The sequence below is a fragment of the Xiphophorus hellerii genome, chromosome 22 (assembly GCF_003331165.1).
Source record: "Xiphophorus hellerii strain 12219 chromosome 22, Xiphophorus_hellerii-4.1, whole genome shotgun sequence".
Classification (NCBI taxonomy): Eukaryota; Metazoa; Chordata; class Actinopteri; order Cyprinodontiformes; family Poeciliidae; genus Xiphophorus; species Xiphophorus hellerii.
In genome coordinates this window covers 9,607,858-9,630,309 of record NC_045693.1, presented here as the reverse complement: position 1 = coordinate 9,630,309, position 22,452 = coordinate 9,607,858, and the positions used below count along the sequence as shown (strand labels likewise).

At 38.9% G+C, this 22,452-nt stretch overlaps 3 protein-coding genes across 4 annotated transcripts in view; 1 reads left to right on the top strand and 2 right to left on the bottom strand.

The window, feature by feature from the left end:
- The window catches only part of slx4ip (SLX4 interacting protein), a 46,943-nt gene extending 35,689 nt beyond the window's left edge, over positions 1-11,254 (bottom strand). Inside the window, exons 1-3 of the mRNA XM_032552417.1 lie at positions 11,134-11,254; positions 9,481-9,546; positions 8,991-9,030 (exon numbers count right to left, since the gene is read on the bottom strand). Coding sequence (XP_032408308.1) covers positions 8,991-9,017 — 27 coding nt within the window. The 5' untranslated portion in view covers positions 9,018-9,030; positions 9,481-9,546; positions 11,134-11,254. The remainder of the gene's footprint in view (positions 1-8,990; positions 9,031-9,480; positions 9,547-11,133) is intronic.
- Positions 11,255-11,671: 417 nt separating this feature from the next.
- mkks (MKKS centrosomal shuttling protein) lies at positions 11,672-14,923 on the top strand. The gene is made up of 4 exons (XM_032552680.1): positions 11,672-12,737; positions 13,298-13,479; positions 13,630-13,740; positions 14,302-14,923. Exons 1-4 carry the CDS (start codon positions 11,765-11,767, stop codon positions 14,728-14,730), a joined length of 1,695 nt encoding a protein of 564 aa, XP_032408571.1. The 5' UTR covers positions 11,672-11,764; the 3' UTR covers positions 14,731-14,923.
- A 1,438-nt stretch (positions 14,924-16,361) lies between these two features.
- On the bottom strand, positions 16,362-22,064 carry srd5a2b (steroid-5-alpha-reductase, alpha polypeptide 2b). Of its 2 annotated transcripts, XM_032552685.1 has the most exons (5): positions 20,733-22,057; positions 19,055-19,218; positions 18,857-18,958; positions 18,628-18,778; positions 16,362-18,540 (listed from the first exon to the last, which is right to left on the bottom strand). In XM_032552685.1, the coding sequence occupies exons 1-5, from the start codon at positions 21,005-21,007 to the stop codon at positions 18,474-18,476; spliced, it is 759 nt and encodes a 252-aa protein (XP_032408576.1). In that variant the 5' UTR covers positions 21,008-22,057; the 3' UTR covers positions 16,362-18,473. The 2 variants fall into 2 exon arrangements, with proteins under 2 accessions (XP_032408576.1, XP_032408575.1); XM_032552684.1 differs by having other exon boundaries at positions 16,362-18,778; positions 20,733-22,064.
- Between the last annotated feature and the right edge of the window lie 388 nt (positions 22,065-22,452).

Below are 22,452 nucleotides of genomic sequence, written 5' to 3'. Positions count from 1 at the left end.
AGAGGGGAACATCTGTTTGCACAACTATTAGTCCTTTACTTGACAAATCTAGGCTTTATTAAAGAGTAGTAAGAACAAAGCCTTTGTTGAAAGAAAGCCTTTCTTTCGATGTGGCTTTGAGCAGTTAAGATTTACCACGATGAGCCATGCAGGGAACACAACAAACAGATGGAAGAAAACACTCTGGCCAGATGAGACTGAAACTGAACTTTTAAGCCTACATACAAAACCCAATGTGTGATGGGATACCAGCATGGGCCTGAACACAACATTCCCACCAACACATGATGGTGGCCGCGTTAGTGATTTGCTTCAACTTGGGAAGCTGGTCAGAGATGATGGTAAAGGTGGATGGGGATAAATGCAGAGAAGGAAATTTGTCAGAGGCTGTGAAACAGTTATTGCTGTACTGAAGCATAAACTTCACGTGCAGACAAAACTGCAATAGAAATGTTTAGTTAAGTGTTAAAACAGTGTATTCAAATCTAAATTAAATACATTACAATACAACAGAATAGAAATATTCCATATTGTCCCACTGTGGTGCAATTCAGATGTACCAGCAGCAAGTTACAAATAAATGAAATAAGAACAAGAAACTGAATAGTAGGTGCAACAGCAAAGGAAGTAAAATACTATACAGGTATTAAAACTAGCATAATTCAGATCCCCAAAAAATTGCATTTGAGTTGAAATATTTAAAAATGTACAATATTTCTGAACAAAAAAACAAAAATAACCATCGAATTCAGTTTAGAGACGTACACTAGAAAATGAACAGATGCATTTTTTAAAAAAATATATTGATAAAAGGAGGGCTAAATCCAAATGCGCTCCTTCTGCATTTGTATTTACAAAATTATTTGTATTTTTTCAGATCCGAAAAAATACAAATAATTTATCCTTTTCATTCCACTTTGCATTATTATGGAGTTACTTCATGTTGCTTTATTACATAAAAGTCAACTGAAGTTTGTTATTATAACATGAAAAGATGTGGACGATATTTAATTAATAGGCAAGGATGCAAGACAGCTGTTCCATCTTTCTCAGGCTAAAACGACTTTGCACATCAGTGCAAAAGCTGCCGGCAGCAGAGAACAACTGGAATGTGGGTCTCGTGTGAACTTCGCCTGTCCCTGGACGAGGAAGTAACGGATGGACCGCGACCACCCACACCCCAGACATCGCTGCCCAAAAACCCAAAGTGACACTTCAGCGAAAACAAAAAGATCCAAAGTCCTGACACGGATTCCAACCTCCCTCTGCAGACCTGGGAAAGAGCAGTACTGACAGCAGAGCTACTGGTTTTACAACAAAGAATGTTTTTCCAAACCCAGGCCTTTGTTGTGAGTCAGGCTTGTCCCCTGAGCTTCAGGATCCCAGACAGGATGACTAAATGTCCCAACTCAGACTGAAGGGATGCTCCTCTGACCTTATTCTCAGGATGTTAAGAGAGGTTGTATAAGGGAAGGCTCTGCTACTGCAGAATTTACTCTGCTGCCTTTCTCACAACTTTGCCTCAAAACATTAAAAGAGAATACTGATGATCTTATCTGCCGTCATAAAACTAGAGCTGGGCTGTGAATGTTTAGTCAAATTGTACAAAAAGCTACATAAAACCACCGTCCAAATAGAGCTGCCAAATATTTTGCATATTCTTCTTCCCATGGGAACGTTTTCAGTTCTCATTGTCTTTCTGTAGGAAAATTAATAAAGTGAAGCCGCTTCCTGGTTTCCCCTACAAGCTCAAGCAGAGGAGAGGGCGCCCCCATATGACTGATCAGGGAGCGTCTCTATTTCTTCCACAGAATATTTTCCTAGGGCTCTGCTGTGTGTAGATGCATAATGAAAACACAATGCTTTATCTTTGTCAAACTTTCAAAGGGGTGAGAATGCTCTGGACCTAAAAAAAGGTCCCATGTTATGTGCCACATCTTCCATGATATTTTTTTTATGCATCCGTCCTGTCAATATCAGCTCACCCCCAATGGATGAGTATTCTCTTCATGTTGTGACCTTTGTCTCGCAGAGGTCCACCGGTGACTGGTGGCCTCTGACAACTACCCATGCATGAGAAAGCCTAGCAACAAAGGGTCAGACCTTGTCAATCAAAGCGTGGACCTCAGTCGTGGACTTGACATATGCAGAGTGGGATTCTCATACGAAGTCTCAAAAGTCTGACTTTTAAAACACGGGAAGAAAAAGTACGAGACCAACATGGATATAATTTTTTTCTCACCTTTACTCCATTAGTGGCAAAAAAAATATATGTTAAAAAGTTGCAAAAACATGGTTGCATAAGCATGCAGAGTAGTTTAAAGTAGTATCTATTTATTCATGTGTTACTTTTTTGACACCAATTGAAATTAATTTTATTAACAAAAAAATGTCCTGCTGGGTGTGCTGTGGTGGCTTAGGGGATAGCGCAACCCATGTTTTGAGGCCTTGAGTCCTTGACGCGGCCGTCGCGGGTTCGACTCCCGGACCCGACGATATTTGCCGCATGTCTTCCCCCCTCTTCTTCCCCCTTTCCTGTCAGCCTACTTTCATATAAGGGACACTAGAGCCCACAAAAGACCCCCCGGAGGGGTACAAAAATAAAATAAAAATGTCCTGCTATTCACTCATCTGCATCCTTCACTTAAAATCAGAAAGAAATCAAAAAGATGGGAAAGCCTAAAGAAGTCAGCTAAGACATCAAGAAGAGAATTATGAGCTGAACAAGTTTGGTTCTTTGGGAACAACTTCCACATGCTTGAAGGTGCCGCATTCATCTGTTCAAACAATTATATGCAAGAATAGACATGATGATGTATACTTCAGATGTCATCTATACTTTGGTGTAGATATCATCATGTCTACACTTGCTGATGAACACATTTCTGACATATTCTTTATGTCAATATTGTGGCATTTAGCAAAGAGAATTAGCCAGTTCTAACTAACCTGAAACAGTAGATGTTTGTAAATTTAGAGAGTGAGGCGAAGAATGGGTGTGTGTCTTTTTGTTCGATGTATGTAAACTGATGAACCACTTATGGGAATGAGTTAAACCTCTCCAAATCAAAAGAGCGTTATAGAGTGTAAAGTTGAAGGAGATTGTGCAGCAAGCTGACACGTTTTCTGTACTTCTTATTGAGCGTTTTAGGACTGAAAGGCGAACATCGAGCAAAAACTCAGACCAAGTTGCTGTTATCACATGAGATCAGGAGATGAGACGCAACTGGGAACTGGATGCTGATGATCAACAGTGGTCTGGCCTCTTGCACAAAGCAGCATGTGATCCTACAGACCTCTCAGAAACTAGGGAGGGTGAGTTAGTCAGGAATGCTCACTAATGCAATCATCCTAATGAGAAACGAATTAATTTGCAAAGCAAAAGTGCCGGTTAGAGGAAGGAACAGATTTATGGCAGGAGTGCCCGTCCCTGAGCTCAGACTGTGCTGTTCATGTGGCGCTACTGAAGCATTTTTAAAAAGGACAATTGTGTTGAGTCGAGTGGGCCAGATAACACAAAAAACATCCAAATCTAATTTTACACAAAGGCTCTGACTACAATCTGATCATGTGGGCTAATTTTGTCAACTGCTAGCACAAAGAGTGACCAGTGGTCTCCTGGCTGAACTATGCCATGACCTACGACCCAGTAAATCCTTGCGTATCCCCTATGAGGCCCAAGTAAAATCTCCCTGCAGAGTCTAATGAGATATTGTTGTACATTGAAAGGGATTTGACTTCATTTACTAAAGAGGAAATACCCTGATTATTGCTGAATATTAAGACAAAACAAACAACCTCAAAGCTCACTTTAATGGCATTATAATTACCTTAAGAACACCCAGAAGCTTTCTAAATCTGTCCCAGACAGTTTAAGAGTATTTCCACTTCGTATAGCTGGTTTGACACGTTTAAGGCTCATAGCAACTGTTGTTGTTTTGATAAGGCAATAAGTTGTAAAGGAAGTGTCTCTATTCAGGCTTTCTAAAGTGGACCAGCACTGCTTTGTTCGCCGTCCTGCACCAGCCTTCAAAATTCCTGAGCAGAGGTAGCGAGAGGCGCTACTTAATACCAAATCCTTTATTGTGCCATCTTTTGTGTGCTGTCACTGAATAGATGAATAGGACTGGGTCTTCCCGCAGGGTAAGATTACCTTCTTTATACTTTGTGTCCTTGCTGCCAAAGTGATCAATATTACACAGTGTTTCCCAAAAGTACCCATTCAACTTCAGCTTTTTCACAGTTTGAATCACATTCCAAGCATGAGTCTCATCTATTTTATGACAAAGTACTGCATCATTGCAAAATACAAAAAGGGTGCCCTGCATTTGGTGCAATTACAGCAGCTTTGCACATCTAGAGACTGAAATTTTTGCTCATTTTTTGCAAAATACTTCAAGCTTCATCAGGTTGGACAGTCTTGCCACTGATTCCCAACTGGATCAAGGTCTCAACTTTGACTAGACCATGTCTAGGGGTTTTAGTCTCCATGCAAGGTAAACCACTGCCTCATTCGTAGCTAGTATTTTGCAGCCTCTAACAGATAATCTTCCAGGATTGCCCTAAATTCAGCTTTAGCTCCTCGTCTATCTTGAAACAATTACCGTACTGAAAAAAAAACAATCAACTAATTTGGTAATTGATTAATCATTAACTGGATTATACAGACTGAATAATAGCCATTTGTTAGAAGAATTTTTTGCTTCCTTTTGTCTAATTTTTTTTGTAATGTAAATTCATCAAAATAAAGTTCATTTTAATCTGAATAGTCAGAGCAGCAATTAAGATAAAACTGTACAAAAAATTATATTCATATTGCATTAAAGATAAAAAAAAACAACAAAAAACTTCTTTGTCTGTAAATATGTTCTACCCAGATCTCCTCCATTAAAAAATAATCTGCTGTTAAGCATCTTTTGCTCAATTTTTAATCGCTTGATCCAAAAAAAAAAAAAGTCAACAGATCAGCCTTACATTTTATTGATGCTAAGTCGAGCAGAAAGAGCAGAGCTTTTCACATGTTCATGATAGAAATATATTTTTAGCTGTGGATGCATTCTTTACTACAAACAATGAAGAGTTCACTAAAGGGATGCTATGCTATTGTATTCTAAACAATAAAATGTACATTTTCTAACTAAAAAATATATTTGCATCTTTAATTATTGCATATAAAGGTTTGAATGAAAAATCTGCAGAATGTAACAATATTTTTATCCAATTAATCATCAGAATAATCAAATACTAAGATAATCGTTAATAGTTCAAGAGGCACAAATGAAAGTCGCAGTAAGAATTAGAGACTAAAGTTGCTTCTCCACAGGAGAAAACACTCTTACTTCTGTCTGCAAGCAAACACGTCCTGACTTCAACTTTCTGATGGCCACTTTGCCTTTTCTAGTCTTCAGAGTTCTGGTGTGTATCACTTTCAGTTCCCAGAACACTCTCCACCTTCCCTTATCTCACTCCCAGACCCAGCTCTCCATCCTCCTGCCTGAGCCGCTTCGAGTTGGGCACCGGGCCCAAAATCTGGGAGCAGCTTCACCCGCCTCCCCACCTCGCTGCCCTTTGCCACTGCTATCGAACAGTATAAGAACCAGACCTTCTCGGACTGCACTTAGCTCAGAGGCTAACACTAACCAGCCACAGATGTTTACACTGGGAGGGAAGGGGCTGGGGATGCAGTCTCACTCAATAAAACTTGCATCTCTCCCTCTTTGCTTTTGTGTCGCTCTTTTTCTGACTCTCTCTCTTTGCAATCTGCAGAAAACCCAGGGGAGCTCTTAGAAGTGTAAGCTTGACAGACCTGCTTTTTGGCTTTATTTGCTTCATTCCCAGCTCTCTCTTTCTCTCTCTCTGTGCAGTGAGTCACCTGGGTTTCCCCTAAAAAAGAACAACTTTTCTCCTTTCCAATTTCTTAAAATGGCCAAACTACACAGAAAACGTGAGTCTTGACTAACACAAACCCAGATGCTATTTAAAATCGGCGGACGGAAGCGTTCCATCTGAGTGCAAAACTCCTTTCATTCATTCAAATATTAACACACCCGAGTCCTTTTTATTTGATGACACAAAAAAAGAGAGAGACACAACCCAGGAGTGGAATTTCAGCAGCAAGAACAGACAGGAATATCTCCAGGTAACAACTCAGCAAACAAAGCATAGGCATACACTGGAGAAATTAGTAGACAGAAATAAGCTGGGAAGTTTGCGTCCCATTTGGAAATATACAGAACTTTGCAAAAGTATGTTTGCCACATTTTGTCCCGTTACAATCAGAAACTTCAAAGAATTAATAAGGATTTAATGCAACATGCATTTTTTTCGATCTCTTTTTCCCTTACACCCATAAATAAAATGCATTGCACTCCGACAGGACTACCGTGGATCGCCATATTTATGCACGGTGGGAGCAGCATCATGCTGCGGGGACAGGGAAGCTAATTAGAGTTGTTGAGAAAACGAATGGCGCTAAATAAAGGGCAATCTTGATAGAAACCCTGTTAGAGGCTGCATTAGACTGGAGACAGGAAAGGAGGTTCGAATTCCAGCAGGACAACAACCTTGAGCCGTACAGCCAGAGACGCAGTGTAGTTGCTTGGACTGAAGCATATTCATGAATATGAAGAATGAGCAAAGAGTTCCGACTCTAGATGTGCAAAACTGATAAGGGACTTCATCTCAAAAGACATCTTTTGCTTTTAACGTGACAAAATATGAAAAGTTCCGTGAGTATGAATGCTTTTGTGAGGCAAAATGCATCCAACAAATGGAAAACAGATTTTTTTTTTTTATCTTTTTGTTTTGATTTGTTTTGTTTCATGAACCTGGGAAGAATCAAATTGTTTCCAATCGCAAAAATCTCAAATATTTTGCTCGATGCACTATGTGTGGTCCTCTGTGAGCTCATCTACAGAGTGACAACACTATGCAGCACATAAACCTCTGACATTAAACTGCTCTGCAACACCTCAAACGGTTTAGTTTCTAAAAAAAAAAAAGGAAACATCTCGGCCTCAGACAAGAACTCGGGGCGGCTGGAAAGTCAGCAGTGAATAATGCTAATAGAAGGCAGATCTGCTGCAGCAACGTCCTGCCAGACAAGCAAGCACATCGGTGGATCATGTTTTTAAGCCTGCAGGCCCCCTTTTCGGGAGGTCTGAGAAGTGGCAGGTCACTACATAGTCTAAGCCCTTTTAAGAAGGAGCATACCAGAACTTAGTGCAGCTCTACAGATCCACTGAGGGAGCAGCTTTAAAAACACTTCAGGGAGACAGAATCATAAAACAGCTGAACAGCCTTCTTAACGTGGCTAAAAATTCATGAAAGTGCCTCAGAAATCCTTTGATAAATATTATGCTATATAGACAAGCAACACCTCAGCTCAACGGATTTTCTAAGTATTTAAATCATTAAAAAAACTTGTTTTGTCTTATGAGAAGTCATGGGCTGAGCTTTGGCTGCTTTTGTTTGGACTGATTCATTTTAACATACTTGTTCGTGGTTAGTTGGTTAAGAGTGGTGGAGGCTGTGCGCATTTTCTCAGGCCGACTAACACAACAGTATCATTATGTGCCAAGTGGGACGGAACATTCCTCGAACCTTCAGGGTTTTACTCTCCCACAACCAGCCAGTGGGGGTGGTGGTGGGTTAACCCGTATGCAGGCATGCATATGAAACAAATAAGGAGACTGAATCCAATATCTGGTCAACTAGGTGCATATAGCATTAGGAAGGATGTGAGAGATCAGCGCAAATGTCTGCAGCCCTCATCCAAGCCTCTCAATAAATGAAACGTCAACAAAAAGAGAGAGCAGCAGCTTTTCCTGCACTTAACAAAAACATCTGACGTGCGTTATTCCTGAGAGAGAAACTGACTGAGGATGAACTACACGGCTTTTTTTAATAGAGCAAGTTTCTCCTGTGCTGGATGCTTGAGCCCATTAGCAACAGGATCAAGGGTTAGTCAGTGAAAAATTGCACAAGGAGATCAGACACTTAAACACGCCACAGTGGGGAGAAGCTGAAAAGCATATCTGTACTCCCCTCTAGTGGACAAAGAAAAATCCTCCAAGAAGAGAAGAAAAGCTGTCCATCCTGCTTATCCTTACAGAGTCTCAGGTGCCTCTCTCCAGCATTCATTGAACAGGTCGCCTGTTGTTTTCATACCCGACATAATGCATTTCAGAAAATGATTAATCGTTTTATAATGTTTTTTTTAACACAGACAAAGTCTAAATTTAATTTGTAATCAGCCTCCTTTACTCAAATACCCTTAAAAAATCCACTGCAAGCATCCAGACCTAAACCAGTTAGTAAAATGAGTCCAACTGTGTGCAATTCAATAAAACTCCAGCTGTTCTGTGAAGGCCTCAGAGGTTTGTTAGAGGTCTGCATCATGAAGACCAAGAAACACAGCAGACAGGTCAGAGATGAGAAAAATTTAAAGTAAGGTTAGGGTTTAAAACATTACACCACATTATAAATTCTCACAGAGCACTGTACAACTTATCATCTAAAAATGGAAATATTGTGGCACCAAATGCATGCCCTTCCAGTTAAACTGCCAGGCAAGGCAAGGCAGGTCAGTTGTAACCGAGGCAAAATGTGATCCTACATAATATTGACTGGTGCTGATTATTTGTATACAATGAAGACTGAATAACTATCCACTTAATCAGGCACTACTTAAAAGATATTACGTCTACAGGACAAAAAGTGGAATGGTCAAGTGCAAAAAGTTTGTCAGTTATCAAATGGTGTGCACAAAAGCCATCATTTTGGGGTCAGATTATTTTTTTCATTTATTCTTCATTTTGAAAATATCATCACAATTTGAGAAATTCTAACATTAACTCTGCAAGTTAAAGGATAGATTTGTTTTTGCATAACAATGTCTGAAAATTGTATTAAATGTGATAGACATGTTCCCTAAAATCCTATTGATTCATGGTACACGGGGCCTTTGGGGTTTGACTTACTCTACCTACCTTAATGACAAACTTGAAGGGAGACATTGCTTCACACCACCTGACAACAAGAACACAGCTTGAATTATGTCTAAAGTATTGGCCAAAGATCCTTACAAATACCTTTAAAAGACACAAAAAGGAAATTACTTCTTCAGAAATTTAGTGGAGGGCAAACTAGCACAGATTTGAGAAACCTACTTTTCAGTAAGCTGAAAAGTAGTTTGTAGTCATGAAAACTACTTCTAGTTGAAAATCTAAGATTTAATCATATTTATAGAAAAAAAACAAGACAGGGTAAACTATTTTTTAAATACTACATAAATTATGCTTATTTTAATTATTTAAAAAAAACTAAAAGGGCATCTCCAATGCCCTTAAACCAGTCTTTAGGAAGTCAAACATGGACTGAAATAATCCACAGTGATTGCAAAGTATTGAAATTATATTTTTTTATATGCATAACATTTAAATGCATAGCATTTTAACACCATTTTTGCAAGTAACCCACCTTATTAGATGATCCAGTTCTAGATTCTTCTGTAAAATGTGCACCAAGTTGTTCTACACCGCTTACCTTTAAAAGACAAAAAAGCAAATTACTTCTTCTGAAATTTAGTGGACATACTAGCACAGATTTGAGAAATCTAAGTCCTGTGTTTTTTTAACACAGCCTCAGAATTAACATAATTTACATAATTGTCAATATATGCATATAAAAATTCACACAGCTTTTTTGTAGCTTTACAACAATAGTGAACCTCAGTATTTCAGAGGTAACAGGTCCAAGAGGCATCACTCAGCCCTCTGCGTTGTGACTGCCTTGAGCTTTTTGGGGATCTCAAGGTGTTCTGGGGCCAAGAGGGATACACAGTCTCTCCAGTGAGATCCAAGTCTGATACAGGGGACTCTTCCAAAGGGACACACACGGCGAACCAAAAAAGGAATGCCCAGGTGGAGTCCAAAGCAGACCACCTCAACTGACTCCTTTCTTCTCAACAAACCTGTTTGAACGTTTATGCATTGGATCTCAAGGTGTAGTCCTGGCTTGACAATCTAAGGGTCCCCTCTTTACTTTTTGCAGATCATGTGGAGTATAAAGGTCAGCCTAAAGTCATGACCTTAAGGCTGTGCTCAAGCAGTGTGAAGGGGCTGAGATGAGAGTCAGCTCATATAAGTCCAAGATTTCCAGCAAGAAAATGGTGGACTGCACTCTTCAGGTCAGGAGTCAATCTCTGCCTCAAGCAGAGGAGTTTACGTATCTCATTATCTTCTTTATGAGTAAGATAAGATGGAACATTAGATAAATAGACTGACTGGAGCTTTGCCTGAAGAAACATAGCCGCTGCTTTGTCATGGTGAAGAAAGAGTTGAGCTAAAAGGCCCAGTTCTCTATTTACAGGTCCCTCTCGGTTCTGACTCTCAACTACAATTATGAGACATGGAAAAGAAAAAAAAACCCACATGAATCCAGGCATAAGTGGATAAAATTGGATGGTTGAGCTCAACCTGTAGATTGAATATCGAACTCCATCATCAAGGCAGAGAGACAAGAGGAGGTGTTACTCTCCTGCACTGAAAATAGTCAGAAGGGCATCTAAAATAAAAGTTTTCCAAATCGTTCACTGTGATTTAAAGTATCTGCAAGCAGAGGAATATAAGTCAATCTGGGTTTTTATCAAAACTGCTCATTTGCAAGTTATTACAAACAAATGAAAGACTTTATAATTTACAGACTGTTTCAAGTATTTATTAAGCCGTGAAAATAAAGTGAATCCAGGTTTGGCTATTGCTATAGTTTAAATTTTAAACAATTAAAGTTGTTCAGATTCCCTAAAAACAGGCAAATAGTCCTACAGTAACGACTGCTAAACGCAGAACACAAAAATGCTATGAAATTTAGCTACAACCACTGGATTAGTTTAAAATTATGGGAAAAACAAATAAATGCAAAAAATATTAAGAGTGTCATAAAGTGGCATGTTACAATTTTAAATTCAAACCTCGAGTATTTTATTTCCTTCAGTAAACAACTAACTTCAAAAACGACAAATCGCTGCCATTAATATATATAAGGTTGTTACTTAATGGCATCACAATTACACACTATTAAATCAGTCAAACAAAACATCGTTAAAGTGCGATATATGTGAAAATTTCATACCGCCAAACGTTTTGAACGAAGTATGCGAAGCGCCTGGAGATGACGTCAATTTATTTTGCTGTCCACCAACTGCCATAAATATGAGAAATTGCTTTTACTGGGAAGATTCGCAAAACAGACCCTAATCAAAATATAAAATAATGCACATGAATTATATTTTCACTCTTCTGCGGAAATATAAATAAGCGAGTAAAATAAACGAATCAGCTTGAGGGAATTACTGTGAAATGCGACGGGCGGTCACCGAGGACCATGGAATCAATACGCCTCAACAGCCGCCATATTATAAGTGGCAAGCTTACAAGGCATCTGTGGGACTAAACACTGTAACCGCTACCATGGAAACGAGTGGTGTTCGTTTGGTGCCTGTTGTTCTTTGCTACTTTGTCCGTCGTTAATTTAAATAAAATCGCAATTTTATTTAAAAAGAATAAACTTTTTAAAGCACTGCAATATTTGTTAATATGTTTTAAGCATGTACGTAAAACCTTTGCATTTTTTGCTAATGTTTCAGTTAGGCAGTGTTAAGAACCACGAAATGAGTAATAGCGAGTTGACACCCTTACATTTGAAGCAGCATTGATGTATATAGCGAGTTATTTACGTTTAAATTAACCTTCACTGATGCAAAATGTCTCGACTCGTGAAGAAATCTCCCTCTGTCTGTACGGATCTCCCTCTGAACAGCTCAGATGTTTGTAACAAACTCCGCCTGATGAAGGAGCTTCTCAAGTCTTCTTACGGTCCTACTGCCAGGCTAAAACAAGTTCATAACGACATCGGAGGGGCCGTGGTGACCACCTCCACCTCATCTGTTCTCCTTCAAGCCATTTCCTGTTCTCATCCCATCATCAGTCTGATAAAAGGCTCCATTCTGAATCACGTCTCCCGCTTCAGTGACTGTGGTTTGTTCGCTTCTGTTTTCTGTCTGTCTCTAATTGAAGAAGCAGGGCGATGTGGCCTCAGGAAAGACGTGATGATCAGAGTATACAAGCACCTTCTGTCTCTCTGCACTGCTCATCTACAACAAGAGGACTGTGGTTGTAAAGTCAAGCTGGACTTTTGCAGCAGCCGGAGTTTGATTACTTTAGCTCGCAGTGTTATCTCCAGCAAACCGACTTGCGTGCTTTCAGAACCAGAATCAGCCCACATCAGCAGGCTGGCTGTTCAAGCCTTCTTACTGACTGTTCCTTGCAACATCCCAGATAAAGTCCGGCTTGGCAGAACAGTTACTATCCCAATAGAGGGACACTCTGTGCTGGATTCAGCCGTGTTTTCTGGCCTACTATTGGACACGCCTGAAAACATTTCCCTTGGCAGTCTTTGTAGTCCACTGCGTATGGTTCTGTTCAGTGCATCTTTGGCTGGAGATCTTAGTGAACTTGGAGATGGTAGGATCGAGGTGCATCAGGGTGTGGACACTGACTCACAGATCCTGGATCAGCTTTTGGAACTTGGAAAGCAGGTGCTTAAAGATGAGGTGAAGTTATTTGTGTGTCAGAAGGTCATCCACCCAGTGCTGCAGCACTACTTGAGATGCAATGGTGTAATAGTCATAGAGAGACTTGGAATCAGTCTCATGGAGCCACTTATTCAGCTGACAGGTAGGACTTTGTGTCAAGCAAATATACAGATAAGTACAAATACAATCTACATTGCATAATATTGATTAAATGTATAATAATGGTGAAGGGGATGCAAAGCAACTCTGAACATTAATTTTTTTCTTGGAGCTTTTTTTGTACAATAGCTTTTGTGATTAATGTTTTCCCTGTCCAATCGGTCAGATTAGACAGTTCATTTACTACATAGGGGATTTCTGAATTCAATGGTGGTATCCACTGAATTTTATGTAGGAGTATCAGAGTAAGGGTGGCTAAACTCAAATAAACAGACACATTTCAGATTTTTGTTACTAAGCAGAATTTGAGAAAAATGTATAATTTTCTTTTCATTTTACAATTATCCATTACTTTGTGTTGACCTTTCACATATAATCCGAGTAAATCACATTGTAAGTTGTAAAATGACAAAATGTGGACAACTTAAAGCTAATTGCATTCTTTTGGAAGCCACTGTAAGCACCTACATGTACACCCCGTTTCATCAATGTGTGTAGTTTGCAGTTAAAGTACATTTTGCTCCTGGTTTACTTATCTAATAGGTGCTCAACCTGTGGCCACGCTGCACACCACAATCCCACGCGCAGCCTATGGGGAGGTCCATAATGTCAGTGTCAGGCAGTTTGGATCCAAGACAAAGATGCATTTACACCCTGCTGGGAAAACAACCACCTGTACCATGATCCTCTGCCACAGGAATGAAACGATGCTGAATGAACTGAAGGTAAGATAAAATAGAAACTAGAGCTGCATTGTTGGTTTTAATGCATAACATAAAGGAAGTTAAGGATGTAAAATGCATGGTTGTGCTATTGTTCTTCAATGATACATGCCTCTTTGTGCCTGTGTTCTAAAACAATATTTTTAAATGCAGCTGGTGTGCCAGAAGACGGAGCATGTGTTGAGGCTCACTCTGAGGGAGCCGTGTGCTTTACTTGGAGGTGGCTGCACTGAAACCCACTTAGCTGCTTATATCAGATACCAGGTCAAAATCCTTTCCATTTATTCATTTTTCATTACCTTTACTAGGGCTGGACAATAAATCAGTAATAATATATATCATGATAGGCACGGGATCAATGTCAATACATAATATATCTGATAGAATTTTCAATATATAGAATATTCACCGAACTCTTATCCAGAACCACACGGCATTCTGGGAGATGTAGGCAGAGGAAAGATTTTAGCCACTCAGCCTCTCACAGTTAGCTGAGCAAGGTGGGTGACATCTATTAACTCACTCACTCTTTGGTTACCTAGCAACAACCTGCAGCTGAGTAACTTGTGTAGTATCAGTTTAAGGTTTTGCCACCCTGCCTCATAACTGCTTAATTAAAAAAAAAAAAACAACAGCATGTAGTGAAAACTGGATAAAAGAGAAAAGGTCACGTCACTAGTTTGTCAGTATCTCAGATATTGAAATTAAAAATAGACATCACCTGATCCGAAACGCTTATATTGTGATATGTTTTTCAGCCATATCTTCTAGGCCTAAAGTTTACATTAATCTTAGCTTTTGTAATGATAATATCTTCTTTTACAGAGCAAGAATGATGTTTCGGAGTCTTCACCTGCTTTGAGCTGCTCACAGACGGAGTACCTTCTTGCTGCTGAGGCATTCTGCCGCTCTCTGGAGTCGGTGGCCACATCTCTAGAGCACGACAACGGGGCTTCTCTCATCGACCTGACTCACGCACACCACTGGACTCTCCCTTCAGATGTTACAGAGGAACACCTGAAGGACGCTACGGCACTCTGTGGCTGTGGAGTGGTACAAAGCTGCCAAAATAGAAAGTGGAGCTACCTAAACACTGAATATGCAGAGTTCTCCCCGGCACCCTTGTTAACAGCAGCACCACTGCAGCCGACAGTACTCGACTCCTTCACAGCTAAAGTTAATGCGTTAGAAGTTGCCGTGGAAACTGCTAATCTTGTACTGGATGTGAGATATGTCATTCAGGATGTGAACTAACTAAGAAGATGTGTTATCAACAATGAGATAACGTCACAGACACTCTTTTGCGATTTTTTATTTTATTATTATTTTATGTAAACAGTAAATTACATTTTTTACTATTATTATTCAGCATGCAGAACACTCTGGCAGTAAATTAATACACATCAATAAAGCATCCCCACTGTAAAGCAAAATGGTGGCACCATCATGCTTTGGGAATGTTGGTCTTCAGCAGGAAGCAGGAAGTTACAACCATCTCTTCCATGGATCATAAAGAGTATTATCCTCAACTCCAACGTCTTTCTAACCATATGGCCAGAAAGAGATATAAAGAGGAGCAGCAAAAGCAAATGAGGATTAGCAGAGCTTGTTAACAACATATGGTCTCATCCAGGACATATTACTGTGGAACATTGTCTCTACTGCCCAGATATTGAGCTGTTAGCATGTCATAACAGCCTTCAGAATGTTCTTCAGTCTTCAGTGAGAACACTTTTCAGATTTATTACAATACTGACTGCTACCAAAGATCCTTCCTGTCCACAGCATCACCATCCATGACAACTTTCTAAAGACACTTTAATATCAGTTACGACAATATTTATTTTCCCTTTGCAATAAATTATTTTTTTTAAATTAAAATAAAATTTGAATAGTGCAACACATAAACACGGAACAGTTTTGTTCATGTACTACTGTTTGCAATCAGCAGAGCATAATTGAATATTAGGAGTACTGGTCAGAAGTTTATATGCCTTCATCTTGCACTTTGGTCCCTCTGTGTTTGCAGCAGGATGCTGCATATCTTCTATAAGTCTGTTTTGGAGTGTGTAATCTCTATGGCCATCATCTGTTGGGGCAACAGCATCAGAGCGAGGGACAAAAGAGTCGGTGAAAAAAGCTCAACAAGCCGATAAAGAAGGTTGGCTGTTTTCTGGATTGCTCAGGAGATGATGGTGCAAAGAAGAACTTTTCATAAAACCAAGAAAATTTCAGACAATCCTTAGCATCTTCTTCATCATAACAAAAATAGTTTTTAGTCAGAGGTTTCTTCAAAGCTGCTGTAATACAGACTGCTACAGAATATCCTTCCTACCCAGAGTCATCAGCATCTACAACTCTGAATAAAATTTTATAAAATGAGTTACAATGTTGAACTACGTAAAGCCTAATACCAGAAACAATGGTAATTGGTCTGAAATTTTATAGTTCCTAGTTCAGAGGGTCAAAGTGCTTTACACTACAATTAGTCATCCATTCATCTAACAGATGGACTGGGGATTTGAACTAGCAACCCACAGTTTACAGAACAAACTCCTGCCTCAGAGAATCAGAACATCAAACTTTTTTTTTTTTAATTGAACTGGTTATTACTCACCTTTAAAAAACTTTAGCAAAGTTTCATGAAACACTGAATGGACTCCCACTGTTTTTCTTCTAAAATGATTTTTTTGTTACTTTTTTGAAATATATATTGACTATTTACAAAATAAATGTCAAATTCTAATTAAATAATACTTCTTTCATCTCTTAAAAAATAAATAAAATTGCAGTTTTGATGTGGGTACATAATATATAGTAAGTTATGAAATTTTCTAAAAAAACAAACAAACATTTGATCCACTGACCAATAAAACAGACCTGAATAAAAATACTAAATACCTTTACTTCACAGTTTTCTTCCAGTCCAGTCAAGTCAAGTTTATTTGAACATCACATTTTAGCAACAAGACAGTTCAAAGTGCTTTACACCATAAACATATCACACAGTATCCAGTTATGAAACAAGTAATAAACACTAGATTTCATCAAATGCCATAATCAAAATCATCACATAAATATAAAATAAATATAATCATCAATGTTCCTGTAACTACGAATCAAAGGTAACTCTAACACAGGAGGGTTTAGCCTTGATTTAAAGGAACTCAGTATTGCAGCTGTTTTGCAGTTTTCTGGAAGTTGGTTCCAGATTTGCATACATCACTGTATAGTGCATATTGGTGTATATAATATTTAATGAAACATTAGGTTGTTATGAGTTGCTGGACACTATTAAAAGCTCTTGTTTGTTACTTTGTTTTGGTGTTTATTTGTGGGTACAGTCATTTTGGATTCCTGAATAAAAGATGTCACTCGTACCTGCAATTCTGAGAGCATCCACAAGGCGTCATAAAGCAAAAACAAGATTCTGTCATCAGGGGTTTTGACCTTGAATGGCCTCAAAAGGTTTCAGAATTATCAGTGTATAAAAGATAAATTAGGTGTTAAGAGGGTTGAAACCACAATTTGGATGCAGATTCCTAAAGCCATCTGCCAAAAAATGAGTTTGCATGCTTACTTTCTTTCATGGTCACAAGGGGTTGATGCCTTTCTCCCGTGGTCATTGGACAGATCCCCAGTCCATCTCAGGACAACACAGAGAAAAACAACCATGGAGCCACACCCTCATATAAACAAATTTAGACACCATTTAATCTAACAGTTATGTATTTGAATTGTGGGAGTACCAGGAGAGAACCATGCATGCACCGGGAGAACATGTAAACTCCATGCAGAAAGACCCCAGATAGGGAGTCGAAACCAGCACCTTTATTCTTCCAAAAACGAGAATTTGCAAAACCCAAACATATGCTCAGAAGGTAAATTCAGCTGTTTGACTCAAGTATGATGAAACATGGATGCATTTAGAAGTTGAGGGACTGAAGCTGTAAAGCGGGGGTGTCAAACTCCAGTCCTCAAGGGCCACTGTCCTGCAGATTTTAGAGGTACAAAATACTGGAATGAAATAACTTAATTACCTCCTTCTTGTGTAAATAAGTTCTCCAGAGCCTTGCTAATGACCTAATTATTTTATTCAGGTGGGGTGCAACAGAGGCACATCTAAAAGTTTGAGGGCAGTGGCCCTCCAGGACTGGACTTTGGCACTTGTGCTGTAAAGGATGGACTGGGGACACCTGACTAGATCCTCCATCAGGGGGCAAATAACAAGCACAGATACAATTTGATACAGAATGAGTTTGAGGAAAACATTAACTTTCTTAAAAATAGTAGAGGCCTCAAACACATCCATGCAGGCACAGCAAACATCTGTATGGTACACTGAATTTCTAGTCTTTTTCTTGTAATACTGAAAACTCAAAATGGTTTAAAAACCCTAAAGTGCACAAAAATCACATTCTTCTAGTCACAATCACCAACACACACAATTGCATACACTGATACGCAGACAAGTAGGCAACTCGGGGTTAAGTGCCTTGAGCAGTGGAACATCAACATGGGACAGGAGAAAGCTGGAACCTACATTATTATGTTTTTATGGTGTGAAGCACTTCAAACTGTCTTGTTGCTGAAATGTGTGATATAAATAAACTTGACTTGACTTGACTTGGAACCCACAAATTCCAATTTCAAAATTATTACTCTACCCAGTGAGCCACATCTGCCCTCAGGTGAGGAGAGTGTGTTCTTTTTCTTCAAGGCATGAATAGATCAAGGGCTGCATGGTGAGCAAATTGTGGCAATAAAGTTCTGGGTTTGAATTCCAGTCTGCAGGCTTTGTGCATTTAGTTTGCATGGTTTCCCCCTTTATGTGTGGGTTTCCTCTGGGTACTCTGGTTTCCTCCTCACAGCACATCTTTAAAAAGAACAATCTTAAAACTAGAGATCTCAGAAATATGTGTCTAAAATATCATGCGTTTGGTGTTCTAGAGCTAAAACTAGAACCGTTCCCCAACAAAAGTTAATGAGAGGATGTTTCAGAAGATGAATGGAATCAAAGCCTTTCGAAACCTGGGGTATTCTTTAAAATGTTCCTTATAAAACCTGTAACGAAGATAAGAGAAATTAGGAATAAAATAAACGACAGTACAAAAACAGGGATCATTAATCTTTTGAAAATATTGTAGGTACTTGTGATGGTAATAGGCTCTTGGTCCAATAAAACAGAGGCTAAAAACAGCGATCGAGAACCCTGGAAGGGACCATGTCACTATGGCATAGCCAAACCACTCCACCAGCTCCCCAAAGTAGTTGGCACCAGACACATATTCAAATAAGCCTCCTGCAGGAGATTAAGGAGACCGTGTGAGTGCAAGCACATTTTGGAGGAGAGTTTACTCGAGTATAATCAGGTTCATACCTGCTGGAATTTTGTAAACTATCTCTTTAGGTTTCCTCAGGTTGCGCAGAATGTAATCGCTGTGTATATTAATGGCCATTCCGATGTAAAACACCACTAAGCCTGAAACAACATGCAACACAACTAACATTTCACAAGTCATCTTATGTTTAAAAAGGATTTAAGATGAGAGGGGGGAAAAAAAGAGCGTGTGCTTACCAATTGTATAGCGGTAGTCAGCTGACCATTCCTCATCAAACTGGGCACAGTGCAGCAAATAGTGACCCTGCAGAGAACCGTTCAACAAGCAGAAGAAGCCTGCTGTGGCCATCACACTCAGAGGGAAAGGCTGTCCTCTGGTCAGAAGGGAATACACAAATGTCCTGTGATAGACAGACAGATAACAGAAAGAGAATGTAGACCAAGAGGTAGAGGTGTAATGTTACTACAGCTCATATCCTGGATACGTTCAGAACATTCCTGAAATCAAGGTCAAAGAGTTTGGAGGCAGAGTAGGTAGGCACAGAATCCAAGTTGTTTGAGGTCGAGTCTGAAATGCTTTATTTCGCCAGCAAATTAGCCTGACCTGAACCTCGAAGACAATCTTTGGAGTACTGTTGGAGGAAGTTGAGAAGATGCAGAGCCAACAATGTTAATGAGCTGAAGGTTGCTTTCAAAACAATCTGGGCTTCCACAGCAGAGCCACAATTTGATCACTTCCATGTTAAGCTTCACTGATGCAATAACTCATACAAAAGGAGAACCAATCAACTATTGAGTGCAAATACAGTTCATGACAATGTTATAAGAGAGTGAATCAGTAAAGACCAAAATTGAATAGAAATAAACACTTGAAATACATCTTATGAATTTACTGTCTGAGATGATTTACTGAAATAAATTAACTTTTTCAACATTTCAAGATACAGCTGAATGTAAATGACTTTCCCATTGCTTGTATTGTCTTTCAGGTAAGATAATAGAAGTTTTCAAACATAAACAAGGTCATATACGAGCCCTAATACCCCAGTACCAGGAGCAGAGCTTAACTTTCCCCCCTACACTCATTACTGCACGCCCCTCCAGTATTTGGCATCAACAAAAATGTCAGATTCTTGGAAGCTGATAAAAACCATTAGAGTTGAGCAGGAAGCATCTGAGTTTATGTCCAAGGGCTGCGGGACAGATGTCAGTGACCAGAACCTTCATCAAAGAAAACATTGTACGGAGCTCTAGAAATGGCAAAAAATATATATATTTTGGTAGTTCAGGGGAAAAAAATCTGTAAAATGTGTCTAAATTTGGTGTTCTTTTTTTACACCGGATTTCCAAAATCCGGTGTAAAAAAAGTGGAAGTAAAAAAAACAAAACATAATGTAATTGGATGAAAAATAAATGTGGGTATTAAATAATACAAGTACGTAGATATGTAAAAATAATTTTATTATGTTTAGTAAGTAAAAACACAGGAATCTGTTTAGTAGATGGTGCCACCTTATGCCAATGGGAAACCACCTGGGAATTTTTTAATGAAACCTCTGTAAATTTGCTCTAGTTTGTCAGCTGCATCAATCTGTGCACATATTTCTAAAATATAAAATATATGTTGTTTATATTTCTGAAAGGTTTATGTACTGTATAGTGCAAAAATATTCTGGCAAAGGACAAAAAAAAAATCCAAATTATTTTATGTCATCCACATTTTTAACTAAACCAGTATCCCAAGGATTCACTTTATTTTGATACCAAAATTATTTAAATACTGTCATTGCTGAGTAAAACTAAACTAGATTTGGAAATGTTATTTTAAAGACATACTTCAGAAAACCCTGTGAGGCTTATGAGGTTTTATATGTACTCTTAGCATCCTAAATTAACCCCCTCTCTTTGCTCTTACCTGTGGAAATAGTGCAGACAGAAGGTCTTTAGCAATATGGCCCTCCCCATAGTAGAATATTGGCGTGAAAGGTGCATCAGCAGCAGCGGCATCAGAAGAGCTGGCATCTCCTGCAGGAACCAGGCAACTCTGGCAGGGACCAGAATAGCCGGAGCGGTGGGTTTCATGTGGCGTCCATAGGAGGCCTGTGCCTTCCTGTGATTGATCAGGTGAAGAAGTCCTGCCAGCAGCATCCCACAGCTCAGATAGTTCACCACGCTCTCATAGCAGTGCATCTTGCAGGTCTTGTCCTCCACACTACAGTAATCCTTTCCAGTTCTGAACTAATCCTGAGTATCTGTTTAAAGCTGAATGGATGTAAACAGCCTCTCTGTGACTCCTCCCAGAGAACACAGCCAAAGTCTGTCAGCCAGCTTGCTGAAACATGAAAGTGTTCCCTTTTTCACAGCTTATGTACATATTTTGCCTGAGGCGAGGTTATGATTATCCCGCCCTCCCGAGCACAAATTTAGGTTTTGCAGCAAACCCGGAGCAACAGCCATGGAGTCATCTGTGACAGATGACTTCTGGTAAGAGCTTGCTTCATGTTAAAACTCCCTAATCTATGAGTCCATCCAGTTAAAAAGCTCACAAAGCAACCTGAGCAAAGAAAAAAACATGAAAATCTGATTGTTTTAAAAGATTCATTTGTGCATTTGCACATTATTTTCTAATTGAAATGGGACCAAGTGGTTAAAGCTTTTTAATCTCCTCAGCAAATGCTTGGATTACATGAATGTGGATGAGCAAATCGTTGGCAGGCTTGTCATATTGCATAAACAGGACTAGATCTAATAGAGGAGAAAAATGGAAATAACTGAAACAAGTTCAAATAAAAGCTGAATAGACTTCAAATGGTGAGAAGCAATCTGATTTCTACAGTATGGCTCACAGGAAGCTACAGAGCTGAAAGGATCATTACCTCCTGTTGTTGGAGATAATAATCATAAACTTTCTGCCGGTTGTGTCAAGGATAATGCAAATGTAATGAGATTGAACTGGAGTGCTTTTGAACAAGTTATGCTTCTTTGTAAGTGCTTCTCCTGTTTGGTGGTGCTGTCCTGAGTACACAACTCCAAAAATTAGATCATCACTGAAAAGTTAATTTAATTCATTCATTCATTCAATTTAAAGAGTGAAACTAGAATTTCATAGAGACCGATAACACAGAATGATTGGTCTAATTTCTAGAGCAAATATCTTAGTATACTTGAGACAAAAACTTATGAGTGACTATTCAGCAAAATATAGGAGCATGTTTTGAGTAAATAATTCCTTAATATTGACAGAAAAGCACTATTTCTGCTGGCAGATTATTTCACTTACAACATTGCAAAAAGTTTTGTTATAAGTGAAATAGTCGGCCGGCAGAAATTGTTTCTTTTTTTTCTTTTTTTTTAAATCAACCTGGGCTAATTAAGGAATTATTTAGTTAAACAATAGCACACTTGAAATCAGGCAAATCTAAGATATCTGAAACTAAATCAAAAATACTTCATAAAATGTTTTTGCAGTGTATATTTTAGGTGTCATGTCTTCATTTAGAATACATCTAAATGGCTAACAGTTAATGAAAACCCAGCATTTTGACTCTTAAATTAATAAAAACAAGGCTTTTTAATACAGAAAAGTTATGATCCACATCATAATGGGAAAAACTGCTGACTTGATGGTTTTCCAG

Bases quoted from the DNA above. Each gene is read 5' to 3' on its own strand.
- mkks (XM_032552680.1), top strand. From the start codon at position 11,765: ATGTCTCGACTCGTGAAGAAATCTCCCTCTGTCTGTACGGATCTCCCT. The intron at 13,480-13,629 runs GTAAGATAAAAT...TTTTAAATGCAG, and splicing joins CGATGCTGAATGAACTGAAG to CTGGTGTGCCAGAAGACGGA. The intron at 13,741-14,301 runs GTCAAAATCCTT...CTTCTTTTACAG, and splicing joins CTGCTTATATCAGATACCAG to AGCAAGAATGATGTTTCGGA.
- srd5a2b (XM_032552684.1), bottom strand. From the start codon at position 21,007: ATGCACTGCTATGAGAGCGTGGTGAACTATCTGAGCTGTGGGATGCTG. The intron at 18,959-19,054 runs GTAAGCACACGC...ATGTTGTTTCAG, and splicing joins TGACTACCGCTATACAATTG to GCTTAGTGGTGTTTTACATC. The intron at 18,779-18,856 runs GTATGAACCTGA...AATCTCCTGCAG, and splicing joins AGTTTACAAAATTCCAGCAG to GAGGCTTATTTGAATATGTG.